General features: G+C 37.7%; 1 protein-coding gene across 1 annotated transcript in view; it reads right to left on the bottom strand.

Annotated features, from left to right (window-relative positions):
* syt6a (synaptotagmin VIa) overlaps window positions 1–20,481 on the bottom strand; it is an 84,112-nt gene extending 63,631 nt beyond the window's left edge. Inside the window, exon 1 of the mRNA XM_015004651.2 lies at window positions 19,182–20,481. Within this exon, the coding sequence (XP_014860137.2) occupies window positions 19,182–19,338 (157 nt within the window). The 5' untranslated portion in view covers window positions 19,339–20,481. The remainder of the gene's footprint in view (window positions 1–19,181) is intronic.
* Between the last annotated feature and the right edge of the window lie 1,486 nt (window positions 20,482–21,967).

Below are 21,967 nucleotides of genomic sequence, written 5' to 3'. Positions count from 1 at the left end.
AGTTCATAAGGTGAAGATTTATGTGGAAATTTATCTACTGAGGAGGTGGATATCAGGAGAACAGCAACTAATGTTGCTGTTGAGGAAGGTTTCCACCGCCCATTGGAAGACTAACGACACACTGGCATGTCTCCTGTTGATGCAAGCAGTAATGATTTTCTGTTCCCTGATCAATGGGCTGGATTGTAGCATCACTCTAACCGTACAGTACCAATGTCTTATGGACCTGGAACAGAAAGGGGCCCAGGAATGGTGTAGAACTGGTTGGTTGCATGGGCTGCTTTACTATGGAAACAAACAAATGGTGCATCAAAATGTATTGTACTGCTCAGTCTGACAAAAATTTGATATAAGTTTAAACGTTCAGCAAATAAATTCTGCTTTTGTTAATGGTAAGACCAGAGTATAGTTTTTCTTGGCTTTAACCCTGACTGGAATAACTAACCAGGGATTTTTGAGTTTTTTTCCTCTGTGTGCTCCAGATGGTGGTCATTTGACTCGTACCCTGTGATGGAGTCTGCCAAGCTTTCAAGGCAAAGTCAACCAACATGCAAAAGCTGAACAACTGTTGTAGTGCCAAATCATTTTGCATGTTTTGCAAGTCAACCAGAAGCTGGCTGACTTTTCTGATGTGCAAGCAATTATGTCTCAATTGATCCAACTCAAGCTACAGCGGAAATAACTGTTTAACAGATCAATGTTGAAGTTAATGCCATTTTTGTCACTGTTGTGCGTTGCTGAAGAGGGATAGAAGTTTTTCCTGAACAATTAAACTAAAGATCAAGTTGAGATGTTTTTACTTTTCTTATTGATATTGAAAATACCTACATCAATAAATTGGACAGAAGATTTCAGCAGTTGCAGGAGGTTTTCAAAATTGCCTTAAACCTGTAAAAGACAACAAAATTGTCCAGAATTTTTTTTTTTTTTGCAGAGATCATAACCCAGATCCAGTCTCTGATAAACATACACTGATCTGTTACAATCCCTTTGGTTTTCTTTTGTGCTTGAATTGTTTATGTTCATTATCATTATAGGTCCCTTGTATATTCAAATAGATTTAAAATATTATATCAAATATAGTGTCTATTTAACAATGCTTAGATTATTGTCAAACATTTTTAACATCTGGTTTGTAGTTCCTCGAGTTTTAGTTTAGATCCCTCTGTGTTAATCTCTCCCTCAGTTTACCTGTTTTCCTGTCTTAGCTCGACCAGATTTCCTCTATTTAGTTTATCTGGTTCCTTGTTTTCTTCCACCCCTCCTCAGTATTTAAGCTCCTGGTTTCTCATTGTCTCTTTGCTGGATTCTTCTATTCCTTTGCCTCATTTCAAGTTCCGCTTTAATTAAAAGCTTCAAAATGCATTTCTCTAATGGCTAGCTGTGTCTTGACCTTGCTTCAACCAAACCAAACACAACACTGTTAGCCAAAATTTCACAATTGTTTGGCAGAATTAAAATTTTCTGCATTGGATCTTTCATCCAGTCAGCTGACAGACTATGAATAATTGCTTTCATGTATGAAACATTGTTTTAGAATGAAATCAGATCAAGGATTTCTAAGAAGAAGCAAAGTAGCAAAACTGCTGACTTAGTTTCAGTAGAAACCCCTCAGGATCCCTGCTGCAGTGAAGTGATTTGATGTTACGGATCCAGCACTGTAGTAGGTTCGTGCTTGGGGCTTCAAACCCTCATTATTCCCTCTAACCTTCCTATAACACTTTAGAAGACATATTCAGGGTTGTTATGCCCTATGTGACAGACTGACTTTGTAGAGCATCATTATGAAATGATGTCAACCTCACACAGAGAACGCTTTAGACACTGCCTGATCAGTAACTCTGAGTGACAGTTCATCAGTTGCTAAACTGAAAGCACAAAATGCCTCTTCACTGACATGTCACACTCATGCAACATGTTCCCTGAGTACCCAACTCTGTTCCAAATTACATGCATGGCTGGAGATTAGTTGGTCAAAGGGAGGCTACGATCTAGCAGGAGACAAATTACTATCAATAAAACATCATGTACACCGAGAAATTTCCATGGTTGACCTCCGGGTCTTCACTTAAAGCGTTAAATTGGTCTGTCTTGTTTCTGTCACATTCCCACCATATTTCACCTGCAATGATAATTGATGCAACTGTGATAATCGTCTTCCAGCTCGCAACATGTTCGTGAAAATTGTCACGTTCAAATATCAGCTAGCGACCATGATGATTTAAAAAGAAATTTAAGTAGCAGAATCAATTTAAAGATGATCTATTATGCTTCCTTGAACAGGTTAGAATAGGTCTATGGGCTATACAAAATATGTTCATCACATTTTTTTGCACAAAATCATTCTTAGATAATGAGATTCTCTTCTGGTCAGATCTGTCTATTTTGAGCTCATTTCAGAATCAGCTGTTTTCGGGCCTCTGTTACTTTAAATCCAAATTAGCTGCTACTGGCCACGCCTCCCAAGTCAATGTTTACACTCACGCATGAAAATGGCTGCAAACAGATGTGCAATTATACAACCACATATCTTTGAAAAGCAGAAGTAGAGCCTACTGCACATCCAACAGGAATGCAACATGTGGTCTCTTGATGGTAAATCAACAACAGAACACTTCTCTTTTCCAGCAGCCATTGTACAGCACATACAGCGGTAAAACTGATCAAATGTGATAGAGTTCAACTTGGGTTGTTAGGTGACTGGCTGGGCTTTCCATGGTTTGCTAGGTAACGTACTGGGCTTTGCTCGGGTTGCCTGCCTATTTGTGATGTTACTTTCCATAGGTTTTTGAAACAGGTAATTTTCCAGACATCAATAAGCATGAACTTATTGTCAAAAACCGGCTGGAGGTTTTTGCTTTTTGTAACTGCTTAGTCTATTTTTAGAAGCAGTAGAAATCCAAATAAAAGTAGAAAAACATGCAAAATGTTAATTTTTTTAACAGTTATCTAGCCCTAAGCTAGATAAGTTTTAGCTTAGAGCCAAACTTTTTGTCATATGTATGATCTGCACGAGGCAAAATTCTTTAAACTAGATGAAGATGTTTGTAGTGTCTAAAATCTTTACAGTACCCTGCATCAAACCATGACCCAAAAATGAAAGTAAATACAGAGCTAGATGTTTTATGACACCCCTGCTGTTGAGGCTATTTTCAAGTCCTTTTTTCTATTAACTTAATACATTTGTCAATGGAGTAATGGGTTTTATGGGTTAAACTTAGTTTTCCTCAAATCCTTCCACATTGTTTTTTTTATTGCCAAGACTTTCAGAGTTAATGTACCGATATAGAAAACAACTTTTATGTTTCTTACCAAAGACATGATTTATGTAAAACCACATATAAGTTTTAAGCTACTTTGTGTTCTTATCTTCCAAGTCTGCTTTCTTACAAATGCTAAAAGTTTTTCAAGTACAACAAAGAGCCGCTTCTTTATATTTCACTGTCGCATAGTGAAGCCAATGGGTAATTTTTCAGGAGTGGACAATCTGTAAGGTCATTACATCAATTCTTGTCAGCTTAGGTAACAACATTTAAGTCTGGATAGCGGCTGCTTCGCAGCAGGCGCTAATATGATCACAGGATGAAATGTCACTGCAAACCTCAGAGTACAGCTGTGTTTGTGCAGAGGAAACAGAAAATCACCCCCAAAAAATTCAACCCTATCTTTAGCTGTCATAAACTTTATCATCCTGATGATGTGTATAAAAATGCATACTTATCAACTTGCTTATAGATTTCTATGATTAGACACATGCAGTCACTTTTCTATTTGCCTCCGAGTCTTTAGTGATGAGGTTGTTATTCAATTTTGTGTGTGTCCCTCCTCCCACTCCATGATTGTACAATGTGTGGGTCATGTTTCCTCAGGGCGTTGTTAATGGCAGTATAAATGAAAACTCTGAAAATCGGAAGCAGCAGAGATCCCAAGAAATGGAAAAGATGTAGTCTGAACAGAAGGAGGGCCTAAGGCACCATATGTTCTAGGTGCACTGTGACTAACAGCAGCAGTTTATTCTGCACACAAAAGGTTTCTCAACTCAAGAATGATACTTTCTGTAGCAGAGCATTTCATACACCAATACAGAAATTTGTGCTCTTCTCCTTCAATTTGACCTTAAATAAATTAAGAATAACATCTTCAATCACTGTCAAACAATACTGTGCAAAAAAATCAACACAGGTCTCTGCTGCATGTTTATTACACCCTTGCTTTGTCCCTAGAGTTCTGATATTATATACTTGATTTAGACATCCATGCGTGCAGTGTCTTTATCTAATTAGTGGGTAAAGTTTTAATGTGCTATACCTCAACCTCATTATCTTGTCATAGCCATTTGGAGGTAATAGATTTGAAAAAGAGAGAAAACTCTTTGCACCAACCACCTCAGGGGAACCGATAAAACAACTTGAAAACTTGTTGTCAGTGAGGACTTTCTTCCATTATTCTGGTTTCCTCCCACCTTCCAAAAACAAATAATCAGTTCTCCTGAAGTAGGTATTTTGGAAATCGATGGTTGCACTTCTTCGTTTCAAGCAAGTGACAAACTGTGACTTTTAAGAGACAGGAGTCAATCTCAAAGTAGTGAATGACTTGATTCAGGAGTGGATGTATGAAGAGCAATAAAAGAAACCACAATGTCACCAATCATAGCAGTATGTACCAAGATGTTTCCACAGGATCAGTCAAATCTATCTGTAAATAATAGAGATTTCTGCACCTCTACCAGCAATTGTGGTCTGACTTTGAAAGGGAAAATACCACTTTTTTTTTACATGTCATTAGAAGCATAAAATGCAAACTAATGACACTTCTGTGAACAAAAATATTAATTTGGTGGAACAGTCTACAAAAACCAAAGGCTTAGATTATGAAACTAACATTTAGACAAAGACAGTGAGGTTGGACAAAGATGAAGTGAATAAAAAATGCATTTTTCAAATGCTTGACAAAGATAAAAAGTCATCCAAACCAACACGGTCTTTTCTGAAGCTGAAATCATGTCCAATGATGATTTAACTAAAGCAAGTGAGGCTAGAAGTGTTTCTGTCATTGTAGTTTAGTGGAGCCCCAAAAACTTTGGGAAGGTATTTCTTAAACAAACTGGTCTGTTTGTATTGAGAGTGAGATTAATGAAATAAAATCTGTTAATTCATCTTCTAACAGGGGGATGAATCCTTTAAATATTTTCATATTTGTTGAAAACATTTAAGTGGGGAAAAACAAATTCCTAAAAGGGTTAAATAATTTCTCACAGCATTGTATATATGGAGGTGCGAGCATTTATTTCCATTTGGAAGACATTTTCTATGGGAAGCCCAGCTTATACTGATCACAATGTTTAATGGTTAAATTTGATTTTATCGATGTAAAAATTGTGGATTGTTTGGTGATGTTTTTTGTTACACAATGTGCATCACCGCTCTGCCACCAAGAGCCTCACCATAACTTAGATGGACTGTAGGAATAATGAAGTTGTAGACTTACCATTAAATCAATCTTCTAATATCTGATCCATACCAGAGCAAGCAAGCCATTGATCAGCAACCAGATATGCTCCCACCACAATAACAGACCCCCATGACTTTTGACAGAGATTTTGTAGATATACCAAAAGTTAGGAGTTTTAAGAGTTGTTTTTTCTTCCAAGGAGCCAAACTTAATGGTGGTTGTTTAAAGTGGCCAATATTTATTCAGACATTCATAAGTTTTTCCAAAAGGAATCCATCATCATTTATTTGTGACTCAGTGAATATGTCATGTTTATTGATTGATTGTCTTTTTTTCCACTTCCAGTTCCTGAAGAATGCCTTTTTTCTTTGCTTAGCCTCTTAACTCTTGTCTGTGAAGCCTTCATACAACAGCTTGTAAAACACAGGAGATGAATAATGTTTTCAACACATAACAGACAACTTAACAAAGAACTCTTTAAATATTGTAAGGCACTTTGCTACACGCAGCCTTTGTTCCCCTTTTTGTACATTTGATCTCTGTAACTTCAAGAGAGACAGGAAGTAGAGTTTTAATGTCAACATGGAGATTTCTTGAGTTGGTAGCTAAAAACTTGACGTACATTAGATGATAAATGGAAGGATGATGCATCTTTAAATTCCCGTGTCAGGCCTTTGCAATACTTTATCCTTTATTATAAAAATATGACTCTCAGATCATGTTCATCTACAGTAGGTAGTTTTTTTTCAGGGTTCGGAGCCTGGACTGAAAATGGAGTGAAAAAGCAACAGGGCTTCAGAATGCCTAGAGAAGTATTGATCAGTCAGCTGTGAAAGATTACCATGTTTGGCTCCCTGTTTGCAGGAAATAAAGAAATTAGGGGTGGGTTAGAGTACACAGTGGGGTACATCATCATGAAAAATCATTCTTGCATCTGTTGTTTCATTTAATTATACACCAAAAAAAGCTAATCCCTCTCACAACCTGCTGTTTTAATTCTCATTAATTATAAATAAATGTGCAGTCGTTCAGTAAAATACGCTTCCAGCCTCCAAAGTAAAAAGTTTAATGCCACTATATGGAGCATAAAGTCTGTTGGTGGAAAAGAAAAAACTGCATCTAGCTCCTCTTACTTTTAACAAAGTTACAAAATTGTATCTTCAATGCTGGCATTGTCACTTCTTGTTTCGATCTTTGCTGGAACAATACAATACTTTCAGCAATCAAGCGTTAAGTGATATTAGGCTGTAAGGCTGCACATTAATCTGTGTGATGAAGTGTGCAGGCCCGACGTCTGATTCTACACCATCAACCCGATGAGCGTGAAAACCCTGTCGGCCTGAAGCTTTCACCATGACAGACAGCTCTACGGCCATTATGACAAAACGGTTACACGAACCGATTCAGCTTGTGGAAGTTGGAGACGGCCGCAGAAGTTTTTGACATGTGCAAAGCAAGGGTGTCATGGGAGGAAAAAATACAAAAGACAGAATAATAAATGTCTCCTTTTTTCCCCCTCTGCTCTTGCACTGAGATTCACCCTGATAGTCTTGTGTGTGTCCATTTTGATAATATAAAATAGTTTTGTTACATTGATTTTGATCACAGAAACGAGAACTGCTGCACTGGTCCTGCTTTAGGAGTTGAGCTCATTCCAGTTAAAAGTAAGAAAAAAAACCCAGAAGGATTTACGTCCAGGCTTGATATTAATACCAATTCAAGTTGAACTCAAAGTAGAACTGCTGCTTCTCCACATCAAAAGGAGTCAGTTTGTACCTCCTGGGGAATTTAATTTGAAATCCCCTGCTGTTTCAAATAGTTCATGATGTTCTCCATTTTATTAACAGTCTTTGGAGGAGAATCAGATCGAGAGCATCATGAAACCTCCACCATGCTTATCAGCAGACATTAGGTGCTTTTTCACACTCAGCCTTTGTTTCAAGCCAGAACAAACTGGAGTGGATGTGGCAGAGAGGCTCAATCTAATTTCTTCTGATCCAATAAAGAGGCACCAGACAGGTTCAAATTCCCTTTTTTTTCTCATTTTGCTTCTAAAATGTGTGATGACGCCTTTTTCTTGCATCTATTTCTATTTTTAAGCATAAACAAGAAGATATGGCTTATTAATTAAATAATCTGATCACCTTAGAATGCACACATTACTAATGCAGTAATTACATTTGATTTTTAGGAACTGAAAGGGCTGTAAATAAGTCTGTCATTATGAAATTGATAAATATTTATTTATGTTAAATACTGTTCACTGAATAAAGGTACTCAAAATAATCCCTGGCTATTGCAGAAAAAGCTGGATTAATGTTTGCTGTTTTGCACATCTTCACCAGACATGCCAATAAATGATGAGGGTGCTGTATTCCTTAATCAATACTACTGAAAAATACAATTTCATTTCAGATCATTCCATCTACGTTTCTTCTTTGTTTACATTTGGCTCTTTAGAGGCAGATTGAAGTAGCGTGGTCACCAAATGTGCCTCCCTGATGTTTGATAATGAGAGGTTTGGGCTCTTCATCACATTAGCCTATGAATCTAATAGGCTGTTGTGAATAAATCGATAGCTGCTGGCTAGAAATTTCAAACTACCCAAGTGTAATTTTGATGGCAAATTTTGTGGTTTGAGGAAGCAACCCCCTGCAGAAAGCTTCAACAATCTTAAAGAGGACTGCTTCCATCTTATTGTCGCACATTGTAGAGCTCTCGAAGGGAAACAGGAGTAAGAAACAAAAATCTCATGCTTTGTTGTCTCTCTCTCCGGCCTCTTTGGCTCCCTCTGTTATGCTCACTTGGGGCTGAACTGCTAAATCAATAAACCAATGCTACTTCTCAATAACTCAGCAGAGGCTTTTGCCTGGTGTGACAGTCTAGGTAACACACAGCAGGTTTCTATTTGAGGCCAGCCACTTTTAGGACCCCTTCATACTTTCAGCAAATACCTTTGGTTGGTTCCACCTCATAATGCTGTTATACTTTGAAGCCTTGGGTGAAAGAAATATATGAATCTCACTACAAAGTGTACTGCACACTTTAGAGTTGATGCAGGTTGTTGCCCTCATCTCTTTCATACTTCCAAACTCTCCACACTCCAATGTAAGATTTGTTTATTCATTTTAGAAATAGATGAAAAACATTCAAGAGCAGTAGCACATTACCAACTATGACATATGAAGTGCATCATGTATAGATGAAAAAAGTCAGATTTTTCTGCAGTACTTAGGACATTTTGTCCCTTTACTCATCTTCTGCAACAACTTGAACAAGTCCTAATGAGTTTTTGTTCTCATCAGTTTGGTCATGAACTTTCTTTTGCTTGCTCGATGCCTCATCTCACTACTTCTTCAGCTGATTGCTACGTTTATGTTAGAAATCTTCACCCCAGAATGATGGTTTACAACAGCATCGAGCAAAGTTTGGAATATTTCCCCATCAAGAGTTCTGTCACGTTCTGCAACAAAGTCCACATTATTCGTCCCTCTACTCTTTTTAAACCTACCGAGAACAATGGTACTGAACAGATTCATCAGCAGCATTCCAGTCAACAGGACAGCTGTTGTTTAGAAATTTTGCAATCTCCAACAAAAAGCTGAAACAGTGCTAGAGCCCAATTTGACCTCGACTGGCTTGAAAAGCACAGGTTCCACCTCACAGGAACTGTCAGAATTGTTGCTATGTTTTGCATTATTCTTTTGGATAACTTTTCTAATGTCAAGCAGGAATAGCTGTGTTTCTATTAACTATAAAAATGTGCAAAGTGGATTTATGAAAAATCTGCTTAATAGAAACACACAAAAATTTTTTTAAATAGTTTTTATTTAATCGTATATCACAAAACTCCAAAAAACACTTTTTTTGCTTCACACAATCACGTAATCGGATGTTACTACTGGTGCAAACGACGTAGAAGATGACAGGAAGTTTCTGGGGTTTTTTCGGGCAATGTGCAGCTTTCTCCATCAAAGCTCTCACAGCATTGCATAGTGCATAAAAAGTTGTGTGTCATTCGAACCCGTTGAATCCACAGCTGTGCTGTAAAATCGCCGACTACAATTTCCCCAAAACGCTGCATAAGTAGCCGCTCCCAACTATCAGGCTTGTCTCTCCAATGCCTGAATAAGATGCAGATGTCTCCTCTGATGACTGATCGATGAGCGCTAGCAACAAAGTCTGCAATATAAATATATCTAGTGTTGTTTCGACATCAGCAGGGCATTGACGAAGATTTGTGCACATTTGTAGTGGAAACGCAGCCAGTGATGGAAATTCTTTTACCACCATGTTGCTCTTCCTGCAGAGCTTCACCCTGATTCTCTAAACTGGGCAGCACTTTGGTTCCTAGAAGATTCACTCAGGTTACAGAATCCTGGCGAACTGTCTGTCTTCAGAAAGAAGTTCTTCTTTAGCATGCTTCCTATCAGCAGGTTTGGATTCAGTTTCAATTAAATTCCGCTTAATTAGATAACACCAATTTACAGCACGTCATCTCAAGGCACTTTACAAAAAAAAAAAAGTAATTTCAATCCAATCATCTTAGGGGTTGAAATTAATTATCCACTTCTTTGGGACAATGCTAACTGCATCTCAAGAAAGCTCAATAAATAAGTGCAGTCTTACACTCAGAGTGTTTTTAGCAAAGTCTCCACTCACCAGTAATATTTCTGTTGCCCTACAATGTAAAATTGAAGTTTTAATTTTACCACAGTGGGGAGTTTTTGATTATGAAAGGTCTGTTAAAGGTCATGTCAAAGCATCTCAATCAGATTTGAGTCCACATTATGTCATGTCAAAAACATTACTGGTAGTGCAAAATTAAGGTTTCTAAAGCCTGCTTGAACTAGGCAAAAGAAGAGTTTGCAGCAGTATGATAGGAAATATGACCTCGGGCAGAGACAAGGCAAGCATGTCTAAAATACTGATCTTTCTAACACTTTCATTATTAATAGCACTGAAATATTTTGCAGGAGACAACCTCAAGAAGGGCACTGACTGGTGATAGGCTACACACGGGTAAAACACAGAGTGCTATTGCCTGAGCTTTCTGGAACTATTTTTATCTTTTTTATTCATGGACACGATTTCAATGCACTTCCACATATGTTCAACCAGGGAGCAGCTGACATTACATGAAATTATCACCTTCAGGGATGTCCTTATTGCCTTCAAGTCTTCAGAATTAAAATGAGGAAGAAGCACCCGAAGACTTTCCGAAAAAAAAAAAGAGAGATAAATGTGTTTCCGTTTATAATGCTGTTCACAGATGTTCTTACAGAGATGGTGATTTGTATTCGAGCCACTGCTGAAGTTTCATCTTTGGAGCATTTGTTTCAATGAAAAATCACTCTGACATGGAATGTCTTTATTTCCTCCTTCTCTTGAAGTGCTTCTCCGAAGTTGGTGCTGTGCTTTTGACCCCAGGTCAAAAAATACCTCTGCATTAAATCTTGTTATCAATCCTAACTTTAAGGCACACTGGCTTTGCTAAGTATTCGCCCCCTTACTAATGTCTTATGGTTTTGTCACACTTCATTTTCCACAATAGTTTGAAAAAAATCAGAGAAACAGATGAATATCTGGCTAAATTACATAGACTAAAAGATCTTAAAAAGCATTCCAACATGTACCAATCTAGACATTCCAAAACAAAAGCTATTTCTAAGGATTGGTCTTCCAATTAAAAGATAGTAAGAGCCATTTTCTGCAAATGAAGAAAACATGGAAGCTTGCTGAACCTTCTCAGCACTGGTCAATATACCAAAATTACTCCAAGAGTGCATCATGCAGGAGATCACACAAGAATCAGAACATCCTTTGCCATAGAGCAACGATCACATTATCAGAAGGTTTTCACATCTGAATGTCTCACAAAACACAAGCACATCCCATTCTATATGAACTCAAACCATTCTGCAAAGAAGAGTGCACTGAAATAGTGATGCAAGAAATACATCACCAGTTACTGAAAACACTTGATTGCACTAGCAAATGTAGCTACAATCATTCATTGAGTTTAGGGGACAATACTATTTCACAAGTTGGTTTGAGAAGTTCTTTTTCCTTTAATAAATAAAATCCTGAATTAGAAATTGCACTTTTTCAATTATTAAAATTTATTTGATGACGTGAAACATCTCAGCTAACAAAACAAGCAAAAACAGAAGAATCTGTTAAGGGTTCGCTTATGTTTTTCGTGGATCTGTGTACAGAGGTAATTAAATGCTGTGTGAAAATAAAACCAAATGTACCAGCAAAATAGTGTTGGAATGTGATTTTATATTCTAATGGTGGCAGCAATAATAGCACAAGCCTTTGAGGACTGGCGTTTGGTCTTTTCATGGCAGCTGAGACGGACATTTTTCCATGTGTTATCTCTCACAACAGGAACGGGCTGTCTGCTGCGTTCCTTTGTGGTCTACAGTGAAATGTTGTATCAATAAAATGCCAAGACAGTAGAAAGTGGGTATGAATTATTGAAAGCCACCGCAGTTCAGGCTAATCTCCACAGCGCAGTTAATTTGATGTTCTTGTTTTTCTGTTTTGGATTCAACCTGCAATGCACCATCTACTCCTGCAAATATCACAAACGGAGAGGAGCAGATCAGTGGGAAGCAAATGAATGATCCGCCGATGCTAATGTCCTCCGCCGGCCGAGGTCTTGCTCAATAAACCTGGAAATGAGACAAGCTTGAGAGAAATGCCGTGATCAAATATGAGCCTCGTCATTTCAAGCCCACACACCTGAAGCAGCGGTTGATAATGAGAGAGGAATCTGCAACGAGGTGGAGAAGCTGGAGGAGGAGGGGGTGAAACGTGCACTCGGCCATTTAGGAGCTATGCTGGGCTTAAGGAATATGCTTTGTAACCTTTATCAGGGCTACGGAGTGAATATCAATAACTGAGACAAGCGCCTGATCTGTGGGAAACGTTTTCTCAGCAGAGTGTGAGACACTGATCCAAGCTTTCATCTCCTCCCTTAAAACATCAAGTTTTGCCGTTAACAGCAGGTGGGTCCAGCATTGTGCTTTGATTAGAATACAATCAACCAGGTCTGGATGCAACACATTGGTTATTGAAGTCAGGGGCTTGTTATCTCCTTGCCACATCAACATGAGGGAATTGAAGTCCCAAGGCTTTCTAATTATTTGTTTTCATTTGATTGTAATCGGTTTAAAACTACTAAGTGGATTACTCATCCGACAGCAGGGGGGGTTGCAGGGAAAATATGGTAAGGTGAAATGACTCTACTGTGCTGCTGGGAACAAGATAGCCACATATTAATATAATCATCTCCATTGTCATGATTTTATTTTTTTTTCCATGAGGTTATAAGGCAAATAGAGATAAATTAAAAAGATTTTTGTTGTTGAGATTTTCTGCAATTGGAAAGAATAACCAGCATGTGAAATAAAACTGTTCTTATAGAGTTCAACCAAATCTGGCATGAGGTGATTTACAAAGTTATACTTTTTGTCATTTACAAAGAAATGGCGTGGAATAAAAATATATGGACATACAACTCATGAAGTTCAGCTCATTGTTGAAATTGGTTTAAGAAGTTTTCTTGAAAATCCAGTAGATTGCATCAAGTCACTTGTAGATTTCATTCCTCATTGACAATCATTTGCATTGTGTTGTTGATTTTGAAGCAATCCCCCATACTGAGCATGCTCCTGGTGACAGTGGAGAGGAAAATCCCACATTAAGCTCAATATCTGGTAAGATTGAGTTTCTTGTTTTTTTTTTCTACTATAAATTACACATTTGTGTTTGAATAACTATATTAGACAAGTACTGAAAGGTTTGAATGCTTCACCTTTTTTTAAATTAGGTAATGCAGCAAAACTGGCATCAGGCAAAGTATTAAATCTAAAATAGATCCTGCCAAAATGGAAAAGAATAAGGGTGTTGCAAAGGCCAAAGTCCTGACTTCAACATTATTAAAATGTTGTGGTGAAGCTTTGACAGAGCTGTGCATAAACAAATGATTAAACTGTGGGAGTGGAGTGGGCCAAAATGACGATTTGTAGGAGTGACAAGGTCATTACTTGGAGTTAATGTGGCTAAACAGGGTTCACCTATAATCAGGAGTTATTTTGTTCTGCATATTTTTTACACACTGATCTGCACTTTGGCTTAATTTTACTGAATAGCAAACCTCTCATGTTGTTTTTCATCTTTATTTTAATAATCTAATAATAACATCCTACAAGATGACTAGAACATTTCTGTTAAATCATGTTTGAAACATTACAATAAAGAAGTTGCCATTTCATTTTCTATTAAAGATTTTGAAACACATTTATTGATTAAAGACCAGGATGTTAAGCTTGACCTGGTCTCTTGGGTAGAAAATCACATTTCAAAGATATGTGTCTATTTAAAAATGCTGCAATGAAATATTCAACGTGAAAGTTTGATCTAAAATATTTTTACTATCTTTGGTGTCTGAATTAGGTAACCTTTTTGATGCTGTAAGACGAAACCAACAGGCTGATGCAAACAAAGACAAAACTGTGTTCTCAACAGACTGTAGCGAGCCATGAAGACTTTGATGCATGAAAAATAACTGAGGTACGTTTGAGTTTCATTTTGCTTAAATTATATATCAGTTTCTTCCTTGGATACATAAATAGTTGTTTTTTTTCTTATAAAATTTGGCAGAAATAGACCAGGGTGCTTGTTGTTTTTTATATTGACTTAAAACGGAATTATAGTCACCACCATAGTTTATTGATTAATTTCTACATAATATATACAAGTAATGAAAATGTCAAATTAGTCAATAACATGCCAGAAACCCAACATATCTAGTCATCAGCATCTGGACATGGTGAAAATGACTTGCTGAAGTTCAAACTGACCATCAGAATTTGAAAGAAAGGGGATTTAAGTAACTTTTAACTTGCTTGGCGAGTGCATCAGAAACTGCTCATTTTTGGGATGCATATTCAAAACTATCAGAGAATGTGTCAAAAGGGGGAACATATTCTGTGTGTGTCAGTTATAAAGACAAAATGCATTGAGATCAGAGGAGAACAGGCAAACTGCCTCTAGATGACAGGCTAAAGAGGCTCCAATAGCCACTGGGTACAACAAAAACACGGTTTGATACGTTTGTGCCACACATCATTAGATGTGATTTATTTTTTTACTTCGGTCAGCAGTAAACAGCCTTTTTATCTTTTCCTTAAAGTTATTAGATTTTATAATGTTCTAAAGATCACAAAAAGTGGAAAGTTGAAGACTGGAGATTCGGTTGGATTTATTTTCAATGAATAAAGTAGCATGAGCAGCCGATGCCTGGCTAGAGACACAATAAAACCCTTTGAAAACATCCAGTGTTAATCTATAGAAATCATAAGACAGTGTGCAATTATGTGAAAATTAAACATCTTTAAATAACTTTTGCTGTTGTTGTCTTTTAATTTCAACAAACTAGTGTCCCAGCTGTACCTGAATGCAGCATTTACAGCTTTAGGGAAAATCCCCCGTCATTAAAGGAGCTTCGTCTGACTAGCATTTATAAGATGAGTGGAACTTGGGCTGATTGGATAAAAAGAGTTTGACTTGGTGTTCATCATTTTTTGAAGTTACACTATATAATGCTGAATTGCTTTTTTTTAGTTCCGCACATAAACATCCCGTGTGTGTTCATGTCTGCATTAGGTATATGGAATATAACACACAACTATTATTTGTGAGTGTTTCCTAACAAAGGATTGACCGAGTTGAATGAGCTGTGTAACTGTTTTTATTGTTGAGTGGCCTGTGTTTGACTGGTGATTTAATGGAGCGTAGAGGAATGTGTGGCTTGTTGACAGAAGGAGGTTTGTTCTTTAAACTATGGGGGCAACTCCATTCTGATGAGTCCCAGGTGCTGAAGAGGAACACAGAGTCAAAGGACATATCTGTGTAAGATAGCACATGTACATTCTGCATCTAACAGTCCTCACCATGTATATGGTTATTTAATTCTTGATTTTGCCACACAAAACACACACACGTAAGGAACACAAGCTTCATATCATGGATGTGGAGCCCACAGTTCTGTCACTGTCGACAAAAATCTCTGAGAAATGTTTCCGATACCTTGTCGTATCTGTAAGAATAAACGCAGCTCGGGATAAAGCTGAGCCCGCCACAGAAATGACAAGTGATTGTATTCACAAAATATCATTTTGGAAGTGTATTTCTTTGTACGTTGATGAGCGTTTGGAGGTTTTATTACCACAATAACGCTGATAGTGTTTGCAATATTGTATTTTATTGCATATTTTACGAGCTGAAGCCCAGCATATGGTGACGCTTAAAAAAATCCTACAGGATTTGAACATGCTACACAGTGCAAGCTCAAGATTATAAGATCTTGACTGTAACCCGTGTCTTTTATGATGTAAGACTGTGTGATTTATTGCAGTAGCAGATTTAAGTCAGAGAGATCCATCACAGATATCAGGCTAATCATAATTAGAAATCAAGTGCTGGTGTTAATCCTTTTATTGTGAGATTTGATATTCCAAAAAAGGAAAGACATAAGTGGGGGATGCTGTCAAGGTGGTCATAGGAGGGAGAAGAAGAGCACAACACAAACAAAACTCACAAAAGTGTCCCAAAACACTTATGGATCTGCTTGACATTTTATTTTGAAAGTGAACACAAAGTTTTTCAAACACCAACTATATCTAATGGCTTACTTTATTGAAGTTATTTTATAGACTTCATGTGAGCAAAAATATGCATAGTAAAGAAGTACACTGAAACTCTTATGAAAAAGTCAAAAAAAGAAAGAAAACAGATTTGTCTTGAAGCCCTTCTGCCATCTTATATGGATCCTATTATTGGTGATATTATTATGGACGGAATATTAGGGTTTTTTTTTTAACTTCTTAAGCCTTATCAAAAATGCAAGAATCGAGAAATTTGTTCTTTTACTCAAGATGCCAAGAACAAGTATAAATTTACTTCCAGCCATGACATTTCATACTTCATAAGAACTCAAGTGTAGAACCGCAGACCCCTCCCAATGCACCACACAAGCAAAAAACGTTTTACCCAGGTGAAGACAAAACTTATTTTGCCCACACCAGCATAAGCCTGCATCGGCCTTCGCTGAGGCCCCAATATCCTCACATTCCACTACTTCTTATGTCACAATTTTGCTCATAAATGACTCCTTGCTTCATCTCTGGATTTAATCCATAAAGCAAATGACACCAAAGATGCAGGGATGCAACATTTTGCTCACAAGCACCTCTAGATTTCCACAGATGATGTACTGCAACCTCAACAACTGTTAAAATATCTTAAAAGATAATTTACATTTGGGATGGGACTTCTAAATGATTGTTTATAATCCAGAACTTGATTGTAAGAGATGCCTGACTGATGACTTAAAGATAAAACTGTTTGTCTAAGTCAGTGTTGTCCAAACTTTTTGAGTTTGGGCCAAAATTGCCTGGGAAAAAAAAGTCAAAGTATGTTTTCTTTAAAAACAAAATAATGTAGTTTACATTTTGTTGGTCTCAAAAATGTTTTAATATATTTCTGGCAGGAAAAAAAAGACTACAAAAAATTCATTCAAGGGTCACAAAAGGCCCCCAGGCACACATTGGACACCCCTGGTCTATCCATAGTCTTTGAAACTGAATTTGAAAAGTCAGAATATTAAAAAGCTTCCCTACTGACTGTCATTTTGTCTGCTAGTGAATGCAAAACTTAGCTTAGGTTCTAACAATAGTTTCTGTATGAGTTCCTAAAGTGAATGTGTTATTTTTGAGTAAATTTACTTAATTTGTAGTTTTTAACCTCTGCATGTAAAGCTCTACATTCTGTTAAAACAGAATATTATGAATTAAACCATTTTCAACAATGGTTCTCTCCTATTGTGCTCTATTAGTGTTTTTGTTTTTCTTTCCCTTATGTCACAAGTACCACAACCTTTCAGAAGACAGCAGACATGAAATGCTAACTACACGCCACAATTAGTTATGTTTAGGAATCAGATGTTTTTCTTTTCTGCTCTAGGTTACATGCATATGAACAGTTATGAATGCATTTCTTAGAAATTAATGCATAAAGCCTTTAGAAAGCCACACAGTTTAGATGCAAGTAACAGCTTGCCAGGGCTTAAATATACGCATAAACCTTGTATTGCAAATGTTTTGCAAGTGACCAGGCAATCCTATAGTGGGTGTGCCTGAGGGTCTGTCTGTGACTAATGTGTTAAGTTTGTAATTACAATAAAGCTTTAGACTCCACAGCTGGAGGTCACAATCTCTTTAATCTTCAATTAAATAATTCATTTCAGTGGTGGTTTCTCCATACCATCGCCCGCGTTCTCTCTGCGGGATTCCTGCATTGCTGCACAGAAAATACATGCAAGACGACATCTTCTACAACCCCCAGCCTAGACATCCTCCAACATTATGAGAAGCAGCTTGTCTTTAGCTTCCATGTGGCAGAAGGAATTTACATCAGTGGCCACATAACATGCAATGGCATTTAGTGTCCCCACAGCTCAGTGGTGGACGCCACTGGCTCTGTGATGTACGTTCAATGCCTCTGCTGAGGATGATGTGAGGTGACAGTGTATTTGGTCAGGATTGGTGCGACATGCACTCTGTGAGCAGGAAAGCATTCTTGAAGAAACAGCCAGAAATAATATTTCCACTGTGGCATGCACCTGAGGATAAGGCTGAAAACTTTTCTTTTAGATAAACACGGCACATCAGATCAGCACTATAGGGGACAACATGTTTTGGTTTGAGGAGAAATGTAAAAAGGGAAAGATTAGCAAACCACTACAGATTAGATCTATGAAAACAATCACAGACTGGGGCACAATTGTATTCTCTGACAAGCTTCTAAAACAGCTGTTCTGCAGTAGTTATTTTCATGAGATCAGATGGAAATGAATCACTTTTCACGCTGCAAGGAAGTGTTTAACATCTAACTCACGCAATCTCCAAATCTCGACCTGATAAAAGCTCATGGAGGCATGCTTCTTCTAAGTCGGAAATACAATAATGCTTTCAACATCTTTTGATCATATCTTATTGTATTTTATCTGCATGTGAGAAGGAAATTAAATTAAGTGTTTCTGCTAGAAGAAAACCCAAGACAGTAAAATCAATCTTGTCTGGATCAGACAGGGAATCGGAGCTTAACAATGAAGAAGCTGATTGATAATTTACCTGAAGAGTTCAAAACATGTGCTTACACGCCTTAAATACATGTGTATATCAGCTCATGAATAAGTTAGAAAGCCCATTCAGGATGTTGAGATTTAGACACAGAAGTCTTCTGTGTTGCACTAACTGCTGCACTTGTGTCCATTTGTTATCTACTGAGGCACAAAACAGGAATTCATTTATCTCTTCTTTTTGGTTAGTGGTCTGGACAACATCAGCTGGAATCGACTCGGCTCAAGATGATCTACTAATCATACACATGCTTTCTCTCTGGAATAAATTGGGGAGTCAATATGAATTTGCGCGCGCACCTATGTTCCCTTCTGTTCCAATAGGTGGGTCACAAAACTTATTAAGGGTGTAGTTATTGCTTTGAGCATTCAGCTGAAACTGACCGAACAACCGTCTGTGACCCTACAATGAAAAGAACAGCCAAACTAGAAATCCTTTGCAGTTAGTTTTTAGAAAGCACACAAGGAAGGCTGCTGCCTCTCACACAACACACAGCACACGAGGTCGGTTACTTACCTGCGTCTTTGTGATCAAAGCCCTGGCTGGTCAAGACGAAGAGGAAATCCTGACAGGTCTCCTGATCCAACAGGGTGCTGTTGTGCAGGCAGAGGTCAACAATTAGGGTCACAGCTTTCTGACAGACCATGTCATACTCCTCCTGGTCAGAACTCATGCTCCCAGCTGCATCCTCAGACGCGTGTGCTCATCCAAGGGGACTAGCGCACACACCCCCACACAGACATCCAAACACAAAAGCTCACACGCTGCAGCCCCGCATCAAGATAAATGCAACTTGTCTCCATCCACGGCTGATTCTTCTCCTTCATCTACGCTCTCTCTCATCAGCGTTTACACACAGATACTCTCAAGTGTGCTTGTGCATGAGTGGGTTGTTTGTGCTGTTCACCAGCAGTGCTTACACTGTTTGCAGACATGAATCACATTTGTCCCCAGGTGATGTAAGGATAGAATTATTGCATCATATCTTAATGAAGTAACTCACTTGAACCATAGAAATCACAGATAAGACTTGATACATTTGCAAATGTCAAACCTTTCACCCTTACCGGCCTGTGCAAAAACTAAAAAAATAAAATAAAATAAAAAAAATAAAAAAAAACACCCACCATAATGTCTACTTGTTTCTCACAGGTCGCCTGACATGACGGGTCTCTGGAGTTCAGAGCGTCTCATGTGATAAATTTCCCCAGAGATGAACCACCAGTGACTGCTGGGTCTCCCTGTCCCCACCGACAGAGCTTCAGATGTGATCTCTGTTTACAGCATGTACTGATGGTGTTTGAACTGGTTGTGTGACAAACATGATGGCAACAGAAGAAGGTATAAGAGAAGGCTGTGTGTTCCTTAGCAGCGTTTATGTGCACTTTTGCTGCTGGTATGAAAAAGGTACGATTAAAAAGAGAGGAAAATGGATGTGTAAATCCAAACGGTTAATGGGTGCTAGTGATGTGCATTAAAACAATAACGGCATCCATCCTTATAGACAAGTGATCAAAATCAATAGAAAATACGTCTGATAGAATGCTGATTATTCCACTGAACTCCGATCCAGAACCGCACAGCCTTCTGGGGGATGTAGGCAGAGGTAACCCTTTTGCGGCTCAACCTCACAGCCCATTTAAGCAAGGTTGGTGGCATCAACTAACTCATTGGTTACTTAGCAACAACCTGTTGAGTACAGATTGTCTCCTGGGCACATCCACACAAAGGTAATAAAGTTTTATGACCACATGCTCGGTGACGCACTGACTCACACAGGAAACAGTGTTCACATCAAGCTATTTCTTATGTTACACTGAGCTGATGATCCTGATATCAGATCAAGCATTCACAATAACGCACAACGTGACTGCCGCGCTCTGTGCAGCAATGGTAGCTGTGCTAGCTGTCCTGGTAGAGAAGAAACGGAGACTACCTCATTAAACATCAAAATAGCTCAGTTTAGTGGTACAGTAGCTACACAGCGCTCATATATCCATCTTAGAAACGGTCATCTCTCTGTTTACATGTATTACAATAGAAAAGAAAATTAATGTATGGTTAATATTCCCTCTATTTTAATGAGTATTTCCATCTACACACACACACACTGCTCTCCCAAGCTATAAACACTGTAATGGCAACGGCAGTGCACAAAGTAAAATTAGTTAATAACTGATAATATAGAACTCACTGTGGTACTTTATACTTTAACATCATCAGCTTACATGCAACAAAAAGCAGCTCAGTTTAGTGGTGCAGCCTCTACACAACGCTCATGCACAACCATCTTAGAAACGGTCATCTCGCTGTCTGATAGCGCGATATTTCCCTAAGAATTCCTTTTCTCCTTCGACGTCTTTGTCATTGGTGGAGCGTTACTGACCCCTACTGGTGAATTACTGACATAATTTCCAAACAAAACACAACGACTAAAGAACACACAAAACAAGAAAAAATACATTTTTATAAACCGTTATGCTAACATAGCCTATGTGCCACAGTATACCTGACAACAAGAAGGTGTACACTTCAGGAAAGTTTACTCTAAAACAGTCTATTTCCTGTAGGAAAAATATGATGTGTTTTCTTATTTAATGTAGTGTATGTCTATAGTTTTGTTTATCACATGTATGAATATTTTTTTATACATCTACTTATTGCAAAAACGAGCCATCACAGAGACAGTTTCTTCCCCCAGGTTGTCTCTTTGATGAACGCAATGAACACCTTTCAGTCTAAGCAGACAGCGTCTCCGCTGTGGAACAAATTAAGCATATTGCACTGTCATAACAATTCTTCCTTTTTCTCTCCTATAATACAATATTAAAAAATGGCTGCAAATATATGTGCAGATTGTTCCTTTATTCTTATTTAATTTACTCTAAATCAGAATGAAAATACACTTTATTGATCCCCAAAGGGAAATTGCTTATTTGTTTACAAGCTGCTCCATTCAAAATGTTAAATATTAGCAAATACAAATATAACCATAAGTAACATAAAAAATTACTAAAAAGCATTAAATTATAAGTAATTTAAAATTGACTGAATATAAAATAAATACAATAACAAGTGTATATGAAAATATTCACAGTTGGGCAATGTATAGTTTGATTGCTACAAGCAAGAACCTTGTATTTCTAATCTGTGTCTCTACTGTGACCGGTTAAAACCAAAATCAAATTCCTTATTTGTGCACATAATATTGGCCAACAAATTTGATTCTGATTCTAACTTAGTGACTTATTTAGGTTTTAAATTGTGACTGTTCCGGACATCAATACAAAACTCTTAGGTTA

This window comes from Poecilia mexicana, unplaced genomic scaffold (genome assembly GCF_051168715.1).
Source record: "Poecilia mexicana isolate PSO_F unplaced genomic scaffold, ASM5116871v1 scaffold_7, whole genome shotgun sequence".
Taxonomy (NCBI): domain Eukaryota; kingdom Metazoa; phylum Chordata; class Actinopteri; order Cyprinodontiformes; family Poeciliidae; genus Poecilia; species Poecilia mexicana.
Note: the sequence above shows the minus strand (reverse complement) of the source record. Positions and strands in the feature narration are given on the sequence as shown.